Source organism: Larimichthys crocea, chromosome XIII (genome assembly GCF_000972845.2).
Source record: "Larimichthys crocea isolate SSNF chromosome XIII, L_crocea_2.0, whole genome shotgun sequence".
Lineage (NCBI taxonomy): Eukaryota > Metazoa > Chordata > Actinopteri > Sciaenidae > Larimichthys > Larimichthys crocea.
Genome location: NC_040023.1, coordinates 28,339,979 through 28,356,891, shown reverse-complemented (window position 1 = coordinate 28,356,891; position 16,913 = coordinate 28,339,979). Strand labels below are relative to the sequence as shown.

The 16,913-nt window shown below is 39.0% G+C and overlaps 1 protein-coding gene across 1 annotated transcript; it reads right to left on the bottom strand.

Moving 5' to 3' along the window:
• Nucleotides 1-399: 399 nt before the first annotated feature.
• On the bottom strand, nucleotides 400-2,018 carry LOC113747423 (uncharacterized). Its single transcript, XM_027287209.1, has 2 exons — nucleotides 1,320-2,018; nucleotides 400-799 (listed from the first exon to the last, which is right to left on the bottom strand). Exons 1-2 carry the CDS (start codon nucleotides 1,968-1,970, stop codon nucleotides 473-475), a joined length of 978 nt encoding a protein of 325 aa, XP_027143010.1. The 5' UTR covers nucleotides 1,971-2,018; the 3' UTR covers nucleotides 400-472.
• Between the last annotated feature and the right edge of the window lie 14,895 nt (nucleotides 2,019-16,913).

Sequence of the window (16,913 nt, the reverse complement as noted above, 5' to 3'; positions counted from 1 at the left end):
CAGTAACTTGATGATGACAGAAAAACAGGAAGGTATATTTCCTAAATACTACAACCTAAATATCAAAAACGACTATCACTGTTCAGTAACAAGCATTGTGTCTACAAGAGCTACATTTGAAATTCAGCATACTCACCATTAAGGACAAGATATTATAACCTGTTTGAATTATAATTGATAATGACTCCTTTTTGTAGACTGCTCTTTTTACAATGCACAGATTTTCCATTTTTTCACAACATGTAACATGTGATGCAATATTTCATATGCAGCTATCGGAATGCCAGCACTTATTATGATGTGTAATTTTTTCCATAATGAATACAGAGAGGATATACAACAAGGAAGGCACAACTGGGAGATGTCCATTAGTAAAGGGTTCACAGTTACAAATTCATGATCCATAAGATTTTCTACCCTTATGTGGAGGCTTACATCCAGTCATTTGATCCAGTAGAGCAGGTTGTGATCATTAAATTTGAGCTTGTATGTAAGCACGAAAGAACATGTAAAGCTCAATGGCTTCCTCTGGAGAGGTGGGTGGATGAAGACTGTTTTCTGCCATGGCAAGGCAGCAAATGTCAAACACTGTATCGTCACAGGAATACGGACCTCTCTGAAGGCATTCCTCTCTGCAGGCTTCTATCTTTTGTTGGGATACCTCTTTCAGGTACTCTCTGGCACCAAAAAGTTGGGGTAGGGTGTACATCATCACTGGGCGCCCACCTGGAGACACAGCATTTCTGCATGGGCGAATTCTTTGAGTGTTCCAGAGGTGAACAACTTCCTGCAGTTCTCTCTAAAGAAGAGAAAATCAGTTCACACATGATCATTAAACTAGCCAGTAGTGCAGTTCAAATCAGCTCCAACTCATCTGCAATAATAAACTGTATTATGCAATTAAAAACATCAAACACTAACCCTAACCCATTTTATTGCATTTTATACGTTTCATACTTTAAGTACTTTGAATATATACTGCTGACTGTATTGCTTACTTTAGTTTTTGAATATAGCCTACATCAGGGACGGACTGGCAATCTGTTGTGGGCTGCTCTGGTCCAAAATGCCAGGGCCGATTTTTTGTCCCAGTCCGCCCATGGCCTACATGGAGTGAGCTCTTTTTCACTAATATCAGTAGGCCTATGATATAAGAACCACACTAAAAGTAACCCACTACACAGGGTGGTACTACTGCTTTTTGTGAAGTAAAACATCTGAATACTTTAACCACTAAGCTGAGCAAGTGTCACAGTATTATTCTGACATAATATAGCACTATGGGGAAAAAAACAACATAAACGTATTGCAGTTCTTACCTCTATTATTTCAAGACATGTGAACTGAATGAGACTTTTGTCCAGGAAGTCACCAAAAAAGGAGTCTGAGTCTTTTAAATCTTGAAACAGGTTCATCCAGAACTGTGCGTGTTGCTTCCTTAAAAAGCCCCACCAGTTCTCTATTCTTTGGTTGTGATTGCTTGATCCATACAGATAACATCTGTGCGAAAAGTTGTCCAGATGATCGTGCCTCAAGAACATCTGCATTTGTTCAATGTAACAGTTCTCGGTTCCGAGGTCCGAATGAATTCGGGCAGCAGTTCCATTCCTTGATGATACCTCATCAATGAAGCATTGCGCGATAACCCTGGGATCACTGTTTGTACAGTAGGCATGTAGCCATATTACCATTCGTGAAAACCCATCTATTGCACCATTGATGCAGATCCTGTACGGTTTGAGTTTATCATATGAGTCTACATGCCACAAAAAGTTTGGGCCTGGATTCTGGTACATACGCCGCCGAAGGCAATTCCGGTGCCTCAGCTGCACACCATGCGGATCCAATATTTTCAGCAGTCTCCTGATCGTCTCTTGAGTCACCACGTAGCCAGCCTGAATGCATTTCAAATGCATCATCTTGTATCCATGGAGCATGCCATATATGTCCAGCTGATCCTGGAGAAACATTGCTATGTCTATGAGATCTGAATGGGCTTTCCTTCTGAACAACCGCAAAGTCTTTAGGTGCCTGCGTAAAGTCGACAAACTAATAGTAATACCATCTATATGACTTAAAGACAGGACTATCTCCCAGTGTCTTAAACCCAGATCAAAGTAAAACCTAATTAAACTAAACAAGCCAGCCATGTTTGCTTCCGTTCTAAGTATCTCAATAATTCAGAAAACAAATTACCTCGAAAAACAGAAAAAAAATTACTCCGAAAAACAGGTAAAAAAAAAATACAGAAAAACTGGAAGAAAAAAATTACTCAGAAAAACAGAAAAAAAAAATTACTCAGAAAAACTGGAAGAAAAAAATTACTCAGAAAAACAGAAAAAAAATTACTCAGAAAAACAGGAGTTTTTTTTTTCAAGTGAATGCAATACGCTTCCGTAATTAACAAACCATGTTAGACTAAAAGTTACTAACATTCTGGTGTATTATTATTAATGATATTATTTAATATGCTTTGCTATGCAGTTAAATTCATGTGGTACCAGTAATTTTAGTATAAGAATAGTAAAAGTTACACTTTCTTTTTCTTCCCCATTTGTGGCTGTGAATGGACCACATCATTAGCATTTGCCTGTACTGATCCACTTTGTGTGTTTTCTAACATTATACCACAAAATATAGAATTATGAATAATGATAATTATTATATTCTGAAATAACAACCCACATCCTGGACACCTGGAAGTAAAACACACCGAATGAAATCAGACTTGTAATCAACTGTTGCTGTCTTCTCTCAACCTCAGGATTGTTCTGGTTAACTCAATAACGTTATGTGGCATTAGGCTTTCTGGGACTCTATACTTTATATTTCTCTTCATGCCACACAAAACATTACCGCTAAAGTTTTTGGAGCAAACCTTTGTGTTGTATGTAGTCTGTAAAAAGATTACACACAACCACTTTGCACTGAGTGATACTACTGTTGAACTGGTTTATTGGCTATTGTCATGTTTCATGACATGTCGGGTTGGCCCCAACCATTTATTGATTGTTATTTATTTTGGATTAAATTAGTTTGTTGGTTTAGAATGAACTATAGAATGGACATAGAGGCTAGAGAGATCTATGTAGAAATGACAGAAAGATTCACTATTCACTATTATTTATTTGTGCTCTTTTAAAACTAGCACCGTTATGTAAAGTTATGTGAAATCAGACTTGAACTCAGTTTAAAATCACCCATTTATCTGTTGTTAACAGATAAATGTGTGATTAGTTTGAATAGCAGTGTGCAGTTTGTCAGTTTATTAATTCCTCACACTCAACTCTGAATCCAGTGATCAAACATGCTCATGTTTCTTGGCTTGTTCTATCTTTGTTGATTGTCTTACTGGCTCAGAAGAAACCCAGAATCTCTTCAGATCCAGGAGTGAAGCTGAGTTTACAGTGGAGATGAAGTACAGCAGCAAGAGGACATCATCCAGCTCTAGCTCAACGTATACCAATGCACCTGAGATGCCAGGTTAGATTACATAGAAATGATAGAAAGATTCACTATACTGTATTTGTACTCTTTTAACCAGAAGACCAGCAACAAGTAGAAGAGAAGCAGCGGGCACTCAAATCCTGCTGAGGACGACCAGGAACCCAAGAAGAGGAGCAGAAAGACCCCCAGTCCCTCAGTGGGTCCCAGCCACTGGGCCTGCTCCCGTAATGCCCCCAGGAAAAGGGGCAGAAAGACCCCAAGTCCCTCAGAGGGTCCCAGCTACCCGGCCCTGTCCAATGTCAGACCAAGCAAAAGCATATGTAAGATGAAATCGTTATAGTTGAGTTTATTATTTAGCCTGTGAAGACTGTTGTATGATGTCTGCTGTGGATCTGGAGGAAGTTCAAAATAACCCTGATGATGTCATCATGGGCTGTGAATATGTGGGAGGTTTAGGAGGTGTCTTTTAAAACTAAAAATGCTAGTGAATTGCATTAGGGGAAGTGTAGGATCCGGTGTTATTGGAGCTTGACCCTGTGAAACCTGCTCATATCTGTGTGTTTAGTATAATGCTACAGCACACAGCTGCTTAGCTTAGCTTAGCATTAACATTGTTAATAGGGGTAAGTTTATATTAAAGTGGTGAACAAGTAAAATTAAACTTTGTGTTTGTTTCTGCAGATGCCTTTAAAAAAAGATACAGCGTAGAGGAAATGCTGGGTAAAGGAAGCTACGGTTCAGTCTTTGCTGGTGAACGCAAGAGGGACAATCTGCCTGTAAGACTGATATATGCAACACCACACCCACACAATCTATGATCTTTCATAAGCTAACTGTTTCTGTTCTATAGGAGGCCAAAGGAAATCTCCCAGCAAAATGTTGAACATACACCAGTGGTAAATAATTTGTTCTTCATCCTGATACCAACACATATAATCTAACACGCAGAACACCACTGACTTTTGTTCACGTGTAGTATATGTATGTACATGTATGTTTCATTGTTTGTTTCCTTTTTAACTCTTTCTCTATGTACAAAGTTTGTGGATGGGAACATAACCATGGTCCCTCTGGAGGTTGCACTGCTGCTGACACTCAAACCAGCACAATCCGAAAGCAGCGAATTTGTGACCCTGCTGGACTGGTTCGATCTAGAAGATATGCTCATTCTCGTCCTAGAGAGACCAGATCCCTGCATAGGCATGTACGACTACAGTATATATACAGGGAACAGCGCCACATTAAGGAGCATGAGGCTAAAGTAAGTAGCTGATGGCATGTTTGTTTCCATGTGTCTGTATGTGTGCCCATGCCCAACATGTCACGCAGTCTGTGTCTTTCTCTCTCCCACAGATCACGATAAGACAGCTGGTGGATGCTCTCATTGAGATCCACTCCAAGGGTGTATTCCATGGGGACATTAAGGCAGACAACATCCTTATTGAGACCAGTTGTGTGCCACGTGTCAGAGTTATTGACTTTGGCATTGGCACATTTCTGTCCGGTGAAACATTGAACGCATATGCTGAACGCGAAGGTAGGCTGTCTTTCTTCTAAAGTTCTGTTCTCTGAGCCAACACATCCTCTTTGCTGTCTCTGTCCCCTACCTCCATATGTTACTGTTAAACCTTGGCCCTGTGTGGTTGTGTGTATTGTGTAGTATTTCTGTGCAGCCCGCCTGAGATGTGGGAAAATAGAACGTTCCAGGCTGAACCCACAACAGTTTGGCAAGTGTATGAAATCCTGCACAGACGTTTGCCCTTTTGTAGCGGTTTTGGAATCATGAGAAAAAGCATTTGCATGAATTGGAGGCTTTCCGTTGGTAAGTCATACATACACAAACAGACGTAGTAAAATTAAGCACAGTGTTTGTATTAAAATGTGACTGCCAGAATTTTATAGAAAACTGTCTGATGAAAAACCCAGACAACTGACCCACCCTTGCCATGCTCAAGAATGATCCCTGGCTGATGTAATCCTGACCTAACCTGATCCTGACCTCAACCTTTCACTATGACTGCTCTAAAAAAAGAAAAAAAGGTAAATAGGTCAAATTAAGTAGCAGAGAAGACACATAGCACTTAGTTCATCTTCCAGAAAGAACCACAAAGGTCTACCTGAAAAGTCCCTGTGTGCTGTGGAAACTCAAAATTATAAAGCTCCACTATTTTGATATCTCTGATCTCTTTTCATTTACACTTTGTTACACTTCCATTCACTGAAATAGAGTTTATTTTCCAAGTTTTAAATTGTTGCTTTAACATTCGTAATTAATGAAGCAACCATTTACATGGATGATGAAACAGCAAGAAATTTTGTGTGTGTCTGATGCTTGTTGTTTCTCATATGCATATACATATACCGGTACCTGTGGCAGCTGGTAAAAAATATTCTAGGTGGGGCTGTGCCATATTCAGTCAGTTTCAGAAACCATCCCATCCCGATACAATTCAACACAAACTGTAGGATACTAGTGCTCTGTGAAATAATAACAGGGTTTATGCAGGAATCCTGAGGTTAAATTTAATACCATTTAATACCTTTTTAATACCTTATAAATATTTTTTAAAACCTCAACGTAACTTGCCTCTAGTCATATAGCAAAGACAGGATCGATAAATGGGAGGGCACACACACTGTTACTGTCAATCCCTTAGTGATTTACATTGTACACACACGTACAAATGTTTTGTAACAATTTTTTTAATTGTCACAATTATCTTTTTTTGTTTTGTTGCTGCACTGCATGTGGTAATGCCAAAAAATCCAGTCATTTTGGAAAGACGTAATTGACATGATTTCATGTATGACTAATACGATGGTTCCACTTGAGGCATTACTTGACGTAATTGACATGATTTCATGTATGACTAATACGATGGTTCCACTTGAGGCAATGCTCTGTATATTAGGTAAAAAGCAAAATTGCTCCCATGATTGATCTATCCTTGCTTGAGGCTAGGAGAGTGATTGCATTGAGGTGGAAAAGTACGGACAGCCCTACACAGGGAATGTGGTTTCGGGAAATGGCGTCATGTTTGTCACTAGAGAAATTAACTTCTCTAGTGGTAAAGGGAAAACTAAACAAGTTCACAGAGATATGGGACACTTTTATGCAGTTCCTGGAGAGTGATCAGACTGAAATTAATCATTAAAATTTGAAGGACGCTTGTGGAGGCTGGCATGCCTCTTATAAATAAACAGGACCACTATTAATTTTTGTATATTTATGTTTTGTTTTGGGGGTTTTTCACTTAAATGTTTGTGTTGTTGAGAGTGGGGGAGGAGAGATGTCCATGATGTTACTGTCCCTGTCCCTGTCCCTGTGACTGTATGTTCCCTTTAAAAACAACAAACATATTGTTAAAAAAAAGAAAGACAGAGGTGATCAGCTGACAGAGGTGATCAGCTGCAGTTGAGCACATGAATGGTGCAGTTAGTAGTTAATAGGCAACACAACAGATATAGATTAGATAGATATAGATTAATAAATGTTTATATTAACGCTTACACTGTATGAAGGATGTATAATATAGAAATGTATATCAAGTTTGTTGTGGCTCAGGGAGGGTGGCGCCCTACCGCCCTCTATAGGCCAGCCACCACTGGTATATACATGACGTGTGTTACAGTCCAATAATAAAAAAGATGATACCAAGAATAAAATTGAATGAAAAATTAAAAATTAAAAACCTGGGAGAGGCATGATTTCCACTATTCTGTACATGTATCATATACAATGTAATTATTTCTGGCATGCAAATTAGATTAGATTTAATTTTATTATCATTACAGTGCTACTGCTCATTATCAGAAAGCAAAGAAGCAGTAAACTGCAGTATAGTATAACATATGGGAATGCTGAGTTATGAAGTATTAACATTCATGATGTGCACTTTAACACTGATGTAAAGTTTAACACTATAAACACACTTTAGGCAATATGAACTGTAACACAACAAACAACCAGCCTTACAACTCTAATATATAAAGAGGTGGAAAATGAAGAACATTTTGATTGGCTATTACAAGCAGAGCAAACTTTAGTTAACCACATGTCAATAAAACTACTTTCTTATGAAAGTATTATTATTATTATTTGCTTTGCTATTCAGTTCAATTAATGTGGGCTTATTTTTTTCATATCAAGAAATAATAGACCCAACTAGTTTTAGTATAAGAAAAATTATTATTTTTTTCTTTCCTCATTTGTGATTCCCCTTAGAATTTGCCTATGCCACGGGCCGACCCTGTAACCAACCACACTTGCTGTTGAGCTGATTTTTCTGCAATTGCATTTCTGCAATTTTTGATAGTTAGCATTTATGCATTAGCTGACATGAATCTAGCCAATAGTGGTATTTTATGTAGCTTCAGTGAATGTTTATTCTAAGATAATGGCTAGATAGATTCCAATTGCGGATAGATAACGTAAGCAACATAAACATTAATTTTAGCTACCATGATCATGTCAGTTTGCCCACTGTACCTCAAATGAATTGCCATCATTTGCGTTAACTAACAAACAGTTACAACACTTTGTTGCGACAGTATTAGTACACCTGATTAAAATGGTAACTAGCTCAACTCCATATCATGGATAGGTTGTTCTTTTGGTTCATCCATCTCATTATATTACATTACATTACAGTGTATCATCAATAGATGATAGGTTTAGCAGCATAAATGTGGATGATCACACTAAAAAGAAAGAATAATTGCAGATAGCTAGTCTGTTACATATTCGATATACAGTATACCCTGTTGAACAGCTGAGGTGAAATATGTAGCGTAGGAGGTGTTGGGTGCTGGTTTTGACTGACAAACAATTCATGTGAGCTACATTTGTTTGTGTGTGTAGGTGTGTGTGTGTGTGTGTGTGTGTGTGTTTCCCTGCAGATCGTGTGTGACTGTCAGTATTTTTATTTATTTTTATTCATTTAATAGGACCGTGTACAGTATTAAACATAAACATAAATGATTATATTTTGATGTACAGCAGCATTGCAGTAGCAATGGTGGGTTCAATTAGTTTATCATGGATAACTAAAAAAAAAAAGTGTAGAAATGAAATCACTGCCAAACTCTGAAACCCCAAAGATGCACAAGCATCTCAAACGAATGAGTGCTGCGGCCCACCAGTCATTTTATTTCACAGATTATCACAAAACACCCTTCAAACTGCTGTTTCATTCACTCTCCTCGAGGCCAAGTCAGACATAGAGGGAGTCACATGCACACGTGGCTCAGAGACCAACAGTGTCTCGGACACTTTACTCCATTATACCCTAACATAGCTAATTTTGTTGACAAAAAACCCAGCCACGCTGCATGTGTCCAGCACCAGTCACCCCACATTACCACGAAGTAACCTGTTGAACAGCAAGCCAGCCAATTTACAAGCCAGATCTGGCCCAGAGGTCTGAATGAATAAGGCAGTATTTTGCTACATTAGCTGGGGTTAGGAGATGCAGAATTAATGCACTCGCAAATGACACCAGCTCAGACATTAGACGACGGGCACCAACCACGACCCAGATCCACTGCCAGAAATGATTGGTCTCTCTTATCCCTGAAAACACTGGACTCTCTTGTTACTATTTCACACTCCTTCATACCACATGGGGTTGGATTGGTACAAAAAACTGGACTGTATATCTTAAAAAAGTACTTTTGCCACATGGCATCTTCATCACGGAACCATAGGTGACACACCTAGATGATCCTTGATGGCCTCCCTAACGTGTCCTCTTCCATCAGACAGACATATTTTATCAGAGGATGAAGGTGATTCACACAGCTTTGTATTGATTTGCAGTGACCCTCTCTCCAAAGGGACAAATTAACCCAAACTATGCCAGCAAAATGCCAACCCACAACATAACAGAGGCACCGGATACCTTCACTGTAGGAGTCAAGTATTTGGGCCTGTACTGTTCCCTGGGTGTATGCCACACATGCACTAGGCCAGAATATGATGAAAGATGTTTTTTCCTTTAATTTGTCAGCCGTCTGTATGTCACAAGTTGTCATGACTCATCTGTCTGTTTCTGTGAGAGAACAGCACCTGTTCTGTATGCTGTGAGTGAGTGCTTTTGGCGAGCTCAGTCCTTCCTTCAGTCCAGTCAGTTGGAAATGCCGCTGCTGAACTACAGGTGGTGACCAATGGGGGCACTGCATATATGTTAGATGTGTACCCCTATATGTGTGAAGGTTAGAATGTGACTGCAGTGACAAATTCTCTCAACCTCATTCTCAACACAAAAAAGTAAAAAGGAACACAGGCCATCCATCCATCCACCACAGCTGAGGGACTGTGGCCATGGCTTACTTTTGGCGTACAACGTGACTAGATGTTCCCTTTTAAAAGTATTGCCTGGGTGCCGTCTGGACTGTGTCCACCGGGTGGTGCAAGTTACCTACCAGGTCCCCTGCTGTCCTGCAGCAACCTGTGGGGAATGTGTGTATTTGCATCTCTATCAGAGGAACACAGACAGCAGTGAAGAGAGGCTCGCAGAGTGTGAGAGGAGGTTGATGACGGCTGTTATTCAATAAACCCTGTGTGTAGCTATACACAGAGTCAAGTTAAAGCACGTCTACTTTATTGTTTGTATAATGCAAAAAATATTTAAAGCGATTTACAAAGTGTGTCTTTACAACTGTACAAATGAAGGTCCAACTAATGTCCTTGTAGAGAAGATCTTAGCCTCTTTCTGGATGTCCTGGACAGTGCCATGTCCCAGCTTTTATTCACAACCTAAAAAAAATAAAAGTTACATAACCTTAAGGTTGTCATATCATATAATCTTTCTATAGCTGAGAATGTTGTCTGGGCCAATTAGTGCTTCCTTCAGCAGCTTACAACAATTATGTATTTGGGTCAAAATGTCACACTCTTTCTCTCACACACAGACATGCAGTAGTATATTAGTTTTACTTTATACCTTGTTCTCTTATCTCGATCATAAGACAATGAAGGTAGGGTAAAGGATGGTGGCCCATTTGTTCCCTTAAGTTTGTACAGTGAGTCCTGTGTTTCTGAGCTTCTGTAATGGAAAGTCCAAGCTGGCTCTGTCCTCACCGGGCTGCATTAGTGTGAAAATGATGACGCAAGAAAAGCAGAGGTCTGTTGCCTGGTCACACTGACACACAAACACACTGAAAAGTTTACAAAGTTTGGTTAAAGGATTACACATATATAGTTGTGTAAAGTGTTTGTCCATATTTCATATGCATACGCAACATACATGCAACCTTCCACATTTTTTACAGTATCTGAGCTGTGTTCATGCTCTTTTTATTGTAGCACAAGTGTATATGAATCCTTATGTACTGTCCATGTTTGCTGCAGTTAAAAGCTCATAGATGGCCCTCGTGATTGAGATGATGGTGTGCCGAAACGCTAGCTAACATCTGTGTTTATTTGTGTTCAAAGCAGGTACTGGTTAATACCCTGCTTAGGAATAATGGAATAGGTGTTCAGTTCTATTTTGTGGGTTTTCTCTGTGAACTGGTGCCATGATTAAGAGGGACAGCTGAGAGAATTCATGTTATGCCACTAGAGGTGAATTTCTTGGATCAGCACAAGACAGATAAAAGTGAAAGCTATTGCCAAAAACGCTTCTATTAATCAAGAACCAAAGTCAGAGATTCAAAGACAATCAGACACCATTGTAGTTAAACAATGCCAACTAGCAATCTGGTGGTGTTATTCCCTATGACCTGCCAGATAGTCTCTTGGCTCCATACGGTGTATGGTTGAAAAGCTGAAATTTAAATGAATTGTTAGAATTGCACCACGAGGAATGGAGCCTACCACTTAATTTGACTCAGAAAGAATTGATAGATTGCTTCCTCCTTGATTCTGGGGGTTGTGGTACATGACTGTTCTTAGCTGGTGGGGTTGGTTAATTCTGATAACATTAGGTCAGTGTAATACAAAGACACACAACCACTTTGCAAATGTAACAGAATTATAGAATATGATTTTGAGTTTAGACCGATATGATCAGACTTTAGACAGTTTCTATTGCATGGTGCATGTATTTGCTGTCCAATTTCTTAGAGGGACAAATGGCATTCAACAACTCGAATGCTCGCTGGGCTCACTGGTGGAAGGACGGGTTTCTCTTGCTCCTCAGATGATGCAACCATGAGTCACAGGATAAGCTGACCCTGTTGTGCAATGAAAGCGATGGCCAACGAGTGCCGGCTGGTGGTACAAGAGACACTGTGGGGCTGAGCATAGCAAAGCCACAGAAAACTCTGGTAAAGACCTGTAGCGGTTCTTTTCCCTCCAAAATCTCCCTCAGGATAGCTGTTGCTCAGTGTCTTCCAGTTTTATCAGGTAAAGTGACTTAGTAGCAACCTAATTTCAAACTTACGATGGGTAAGAAGCCCAGCATCTAAGTGGGCCACTGTACACGATCACGATAGTGTTATCTATCTATCTATCTATCTATCTATCGTGGTTGTAGCAAAAAAATGCAAAATCATCTCCAGCTAGTGTCTGTTAATTTTCTTTAAGAGCACAGATGCTCCAGTCTTATCCAGCACATTTTATCTAATGAAGCAATATAGCCGGGAGAGCAGACTTTATCCTATGGAGACAAAGAAACATGTAGATTATAGGATTTGGTTCAGATTAGCAGGTTTATTAAACCCATATGGTTCCGCAGGAATGAGTCAGGCCTTAACATAATTATCTGTGCATTATCTGCTAAATGGCATTGCCTCAACACAGCTAGTAAACCATTTTCTCTCAAAACCAGGGGATTTGACCAAAGCTGCCCATCCATGAATTCTCTATTTTCAGGGTCTATTTATTGCACAGTCTACATTTGCATTTTGTCTAGCTGCTGTGAATGGGTAGGACACAAAATGAGAAGAGCAATAAAAGCATCGGCATCATGTGTTCACAAATCCAGCTGATGAAGCTGGAGGCTTAATGTCTTAGTGTGAGGCCTAAATTAACTGCCTGTGTGTCTTCCACACCTCCGTTTTTACACAGACTAATGATGGTGATTGCACATGTACAACATTTGTGATATGATTTGCTATGTTCTTCTTTTGTTTGAAGTCTCAAAATTACACAAAATATGGCGTGGCATGCTTTGACTGAAAAGGAAAAATTAAGTGGCTGAAAATGGTGCTGCATTACAAACTAAGGGGTTGTGTACAAGCAAAACGTTGAGCCGCAGATAAGTGTGTTTTTTTTATTTATTTATTTCCGTTCTTTATTCAGGGAAACCTTGACTGAGCAAATTGCTCTTTTACAGCAATGCCCTGATCACAACAAAACACAAACAATATACAATAAATAGCCCAAACGGTTGACAGTTAACAGTTAAAACAAGATCAAGTTAAAACAGGTAAAACCAGTTAAAACAAGTTTAAACAAGATCAAAAACACAGTTTAAAACAGTTTAAAGCAAGATCAGTTAAAGCAAGAACACTGTATATTTCCCATACCATGTATTAAAACTTTAAAATGGTTTACGGACACAAGTTTGTCTAGTTTCAGTGTCTCTTGCAGATGGTTCCATTTAGTGGGTGCATAAAACTGAAAAGCTAATTTGCCAGCCTCTGATCTTATTTGGGGTGTTTCTAGTGTCATAAAACCTTGTGACCTTGTGCTATATGTGCAGTGTCTAAAATGTAAAAGAGAAGTGAGGTATGATGGTAATTTGCCTTGTAGTGCTCTGTAAATGAAAAGGAGGCAATGTCTTTCCCTCCTCTCATGTGTTAACCCTGCATATTGTTGCCCGAGGAAACAGAAGGTCTTTCAGATCCCCATACCTGCCATATATAAATATTCAAATCTTTATGTTCTCATAGGACGGCACAGTGGTGCAGCGGTTAGGCCTGCCAACTCAAAGCAAGAAGGTTCCTAATTAATTGACGACATGGCCATAAGTTTGAATGTGTGTGTGAATGGTTGTTTGTCTCCATGTGTCAGCCCTGTGAGCAGCTGGAATAGGCTCCATCTCCCTGTGACCCTAATGAGGACAAGCGGCAAAAGAAAATGGATGGATGTCGTAATATATAATGGCACGTTTCTGATTAATCAAAAAGCTGAAGTCAGTATAATGCTGCATTTTGAGGTAGTAACACCTCTTAAGTAAACAGAGCTCCACGTGGCACAGTCAGAAAAGGCTTAGATATATTTAATAGACGTGCAAGAAGTATAACTGATGGTTTAAAAAAAGATTTTGATGAAATTCACTTTTTACAGCAGCTCACAAAACAAAAGGTGGATAACAACATACTCTTAAATAAGAAAACAAATCTTAGATGTACTCAAAATAGAAAAAAATTAAAAGTATGTACTCTATATGCACCTTTCAAGTATACTGATATGTTGTATGTATACTGTATGTTGGATTATTTCACAGAAATAATCAGCTGTACACACACAGGGTCTCTAGCATATTAAAAAGTATACAGTAAATTACATAATTTAGTATAAAATAAGTGAGATTTTTATTTATTTTTTGCCTTCAAGGCCATGTTCAGTTTTTCTACTAGTTTTTCTAATGCTTAGTGTTCCAGACATACCCACTGAAAACATATATTTTTTGTCCATATACACTTGCGTATTTGCTAAACCGAGAATAATCCATATTTCATATCTAAATTATTCAAAGGAGTTTCATGTTTCATGACCAAAAGCATCTGCTTCCTGAGGTGCCACACAGAGTGAGAAACAGGAAAAAGAAGAGAAAAAATACTGAGGTATTATATAAAGAAACATGGGAATGGGGCATAGGGTCGGGTGTGGTGTTTTTGTTTCCTGGTGTCGTTTCATTTTGTTTGACTTCCTGCTGTCATTAACAAGCTCCTCATCAGAAAATCACACATTCTGGTCGAGACCTTGCCTCTCCTTCAGCTGAAATAGCTCTCAAGATGAAGACAAATACTTTCTTTTCTTTTGGTACTGCTGAGTCATCAGGACTTTTACATTTCTCAGATATGTTTCATTCATAAAATAGTGATGCTCTGACAAACAAGGATGAAGTGCAGCTAGATGACTCGATGAAACTGATGCTGACACAGTGCAGGTCAGAGACCAAAGAGGTTGAGAAATTACAGAGCTTTGGGTCTGCACCACAGGTCGGTAACCACTGTCATAAGGCGACCGAAAAATATCTGAAAAATGAGGAGGCGCTGTATCTCGGCAGGATACATGATTTCACAGAACTGAAACCGAAAAAGCTTTATTATATTTTCACTTAAGTGTTAACATTCATGATTTACCACTGTGCTAGCAGCAGCTCACCACAAACTTCCTGTGTGCAGCAGGGTGTGTGATGCAGAGAGGTGACAAATGAATGAATGTGTCATTAGCTGCAAAGGTCACTCTGTACCACTTCATTAATTACTCTAATGGCTTCCACTGATAAAACATGTGATGTAGGATTAGTACAATGGTGATTCATGACATGTTTATTTAAGCATGTTATCACTTGTTTTAGATTTGTTAATATATAACCAGAAGTGTGCCTGTAAGCTGTGATGGACTGATATCAACAATATTTAAAGTTCAGTGTCTTTTTTTACATTAATATCTCTTTGAAATATTTAACTGCAGAGTCTGTAGAGTAGGAACGGAGAAACTGCATTTAATTTACTGGAAATATAAAAGACATTTTCATAAACAAACTGATAATAAAGAGTTTTAAGGCTAGTTTCAGTAGATTTGGTGATAACTGATAAGGCTGCTAGAGGTTGAGGCTCAGGCCTGCAGAAAAAAAAGGTCTCGAAAATAAAATGATCACCAGACCTGATATGAAAATAAAACCAATCTATCTTAGGTGTTATTTTCACATGTACCACAATATAATTATGTCGAACATCTTCGCTTACTGCCTCTTTACATATAGCCTATGATCTATAACTTGCATCTCTCTTTCTGTGATAAGAAACACTTTAACCACTAGATCATTGCTCTTACGCCTTTATCGTGCTTTCGTTTTGTTGACTTCTGCAAAAGTATACGAACTACTTTAAAAATACTGACCTGATGCATATCAGCTGTTATCAGTTTCAGATATGAGATGATACAAGAAGGTGCAAATCAGCCTGTAGTGTGTAGGAGTAGTGTGTTTTATATGCATGTGTATGATTGTGCGTGTTTTGCAGACACTACAAAGAAATGTGAGGTAATTTATGCAAAGAAAGTTAGTGTACAAGATAAATTCCACTGCTTATGGTCACACGTCACCTGTTTTTAATGGAGGCAAGGGAATTTTATGCAACACATTTCATTACATTTATTGCACACACCCCACAGATTGAAACCAGAGACATGCGTCAAGTGACATCGTAAAGGTCACATGACGTGTAACTGACGTGACCTTTAAAGTGAAGATCAGAAAATAACTCAGAGTTTCTTGACGTTCCTCGACTATGACTCAAATCGTGAAACCAGTCCTCCTTTTTTTACTGTAATGTTCAGAGGTAGACCCAAATGCAGACCACAGACCTAGTGGCAGGTACCAGATGTATTAGAAATAGTGGGGAATGGAGGTGAAGTGGAGTGAAGACGATGGCTGGCAGGGTTCATGGACTGAATGAGGGGGTAGTGTGGTTGGCAGGGGATAGCTGGCAGGCAGCCAGACAAGCAGAAGGACTGGCAAGTGGAAGATGATCCTGCAGCACAAAGAAAACCAGGTTAGAGCACAGAAAAAAACTGGAAAACATGGCCTGATGTGTAGCTACCACAAAGGTTGAACAGCAATCTGGGGAGGAGTGAATGATGAGCCAGAGAAGATGTACTGCAGGAGGAAGAAGTGATGGCAGGCAGGTGTGTGAGCAGACTGGAGCCAAGGAACGAAACCACGCCCACACACAACATACATAAAAACAGAGAGGGGCAGACAGGGGAATACTGAAACACAGGAAAGGGGTAAACACAAGAGAACACAGGGGAAACTGTAGAAGTTCAGATACGGACATCTTTATTTAACTGTGAATCATGTGACCAAGCAGGATGTTATCTAATTTAAAAAGCAGTGGTTTATGAATTAACCCTTGGTGAACTCCTACAAATTTTGTTTCAACAGATTTCTATCTGCAAATTGAAACAAATGAGTCCTAGAGCCAGAAAATATTAATAATGAATGTTTAGTGTTCTCTACAGAACTAAACTAACTGTACTAAATATAAAACAATCGCAGCAAATCTGGAAAAACACAGGCTTATGTATTTTTTGCTCACAGTTTAATGCTGAAAAACTTAACTAATCTGCATCATCCAGACAAAAACACAAAAACAGAAATCTCGTCTTGAATAACCAAAACTGTTGGCAGAAACCTTCAAACTCATAGTGAAAAGCTGATTGAGAGAATAAGTTTTGGGTTTTTTGTAGAAATGTTTACAATATATTTGCTCATTCCTCTTTTGAAAGACTATATCATAAAAAGTTTGCAGAATGATGAATAACCTCGGGGCATTAATGTACTTGG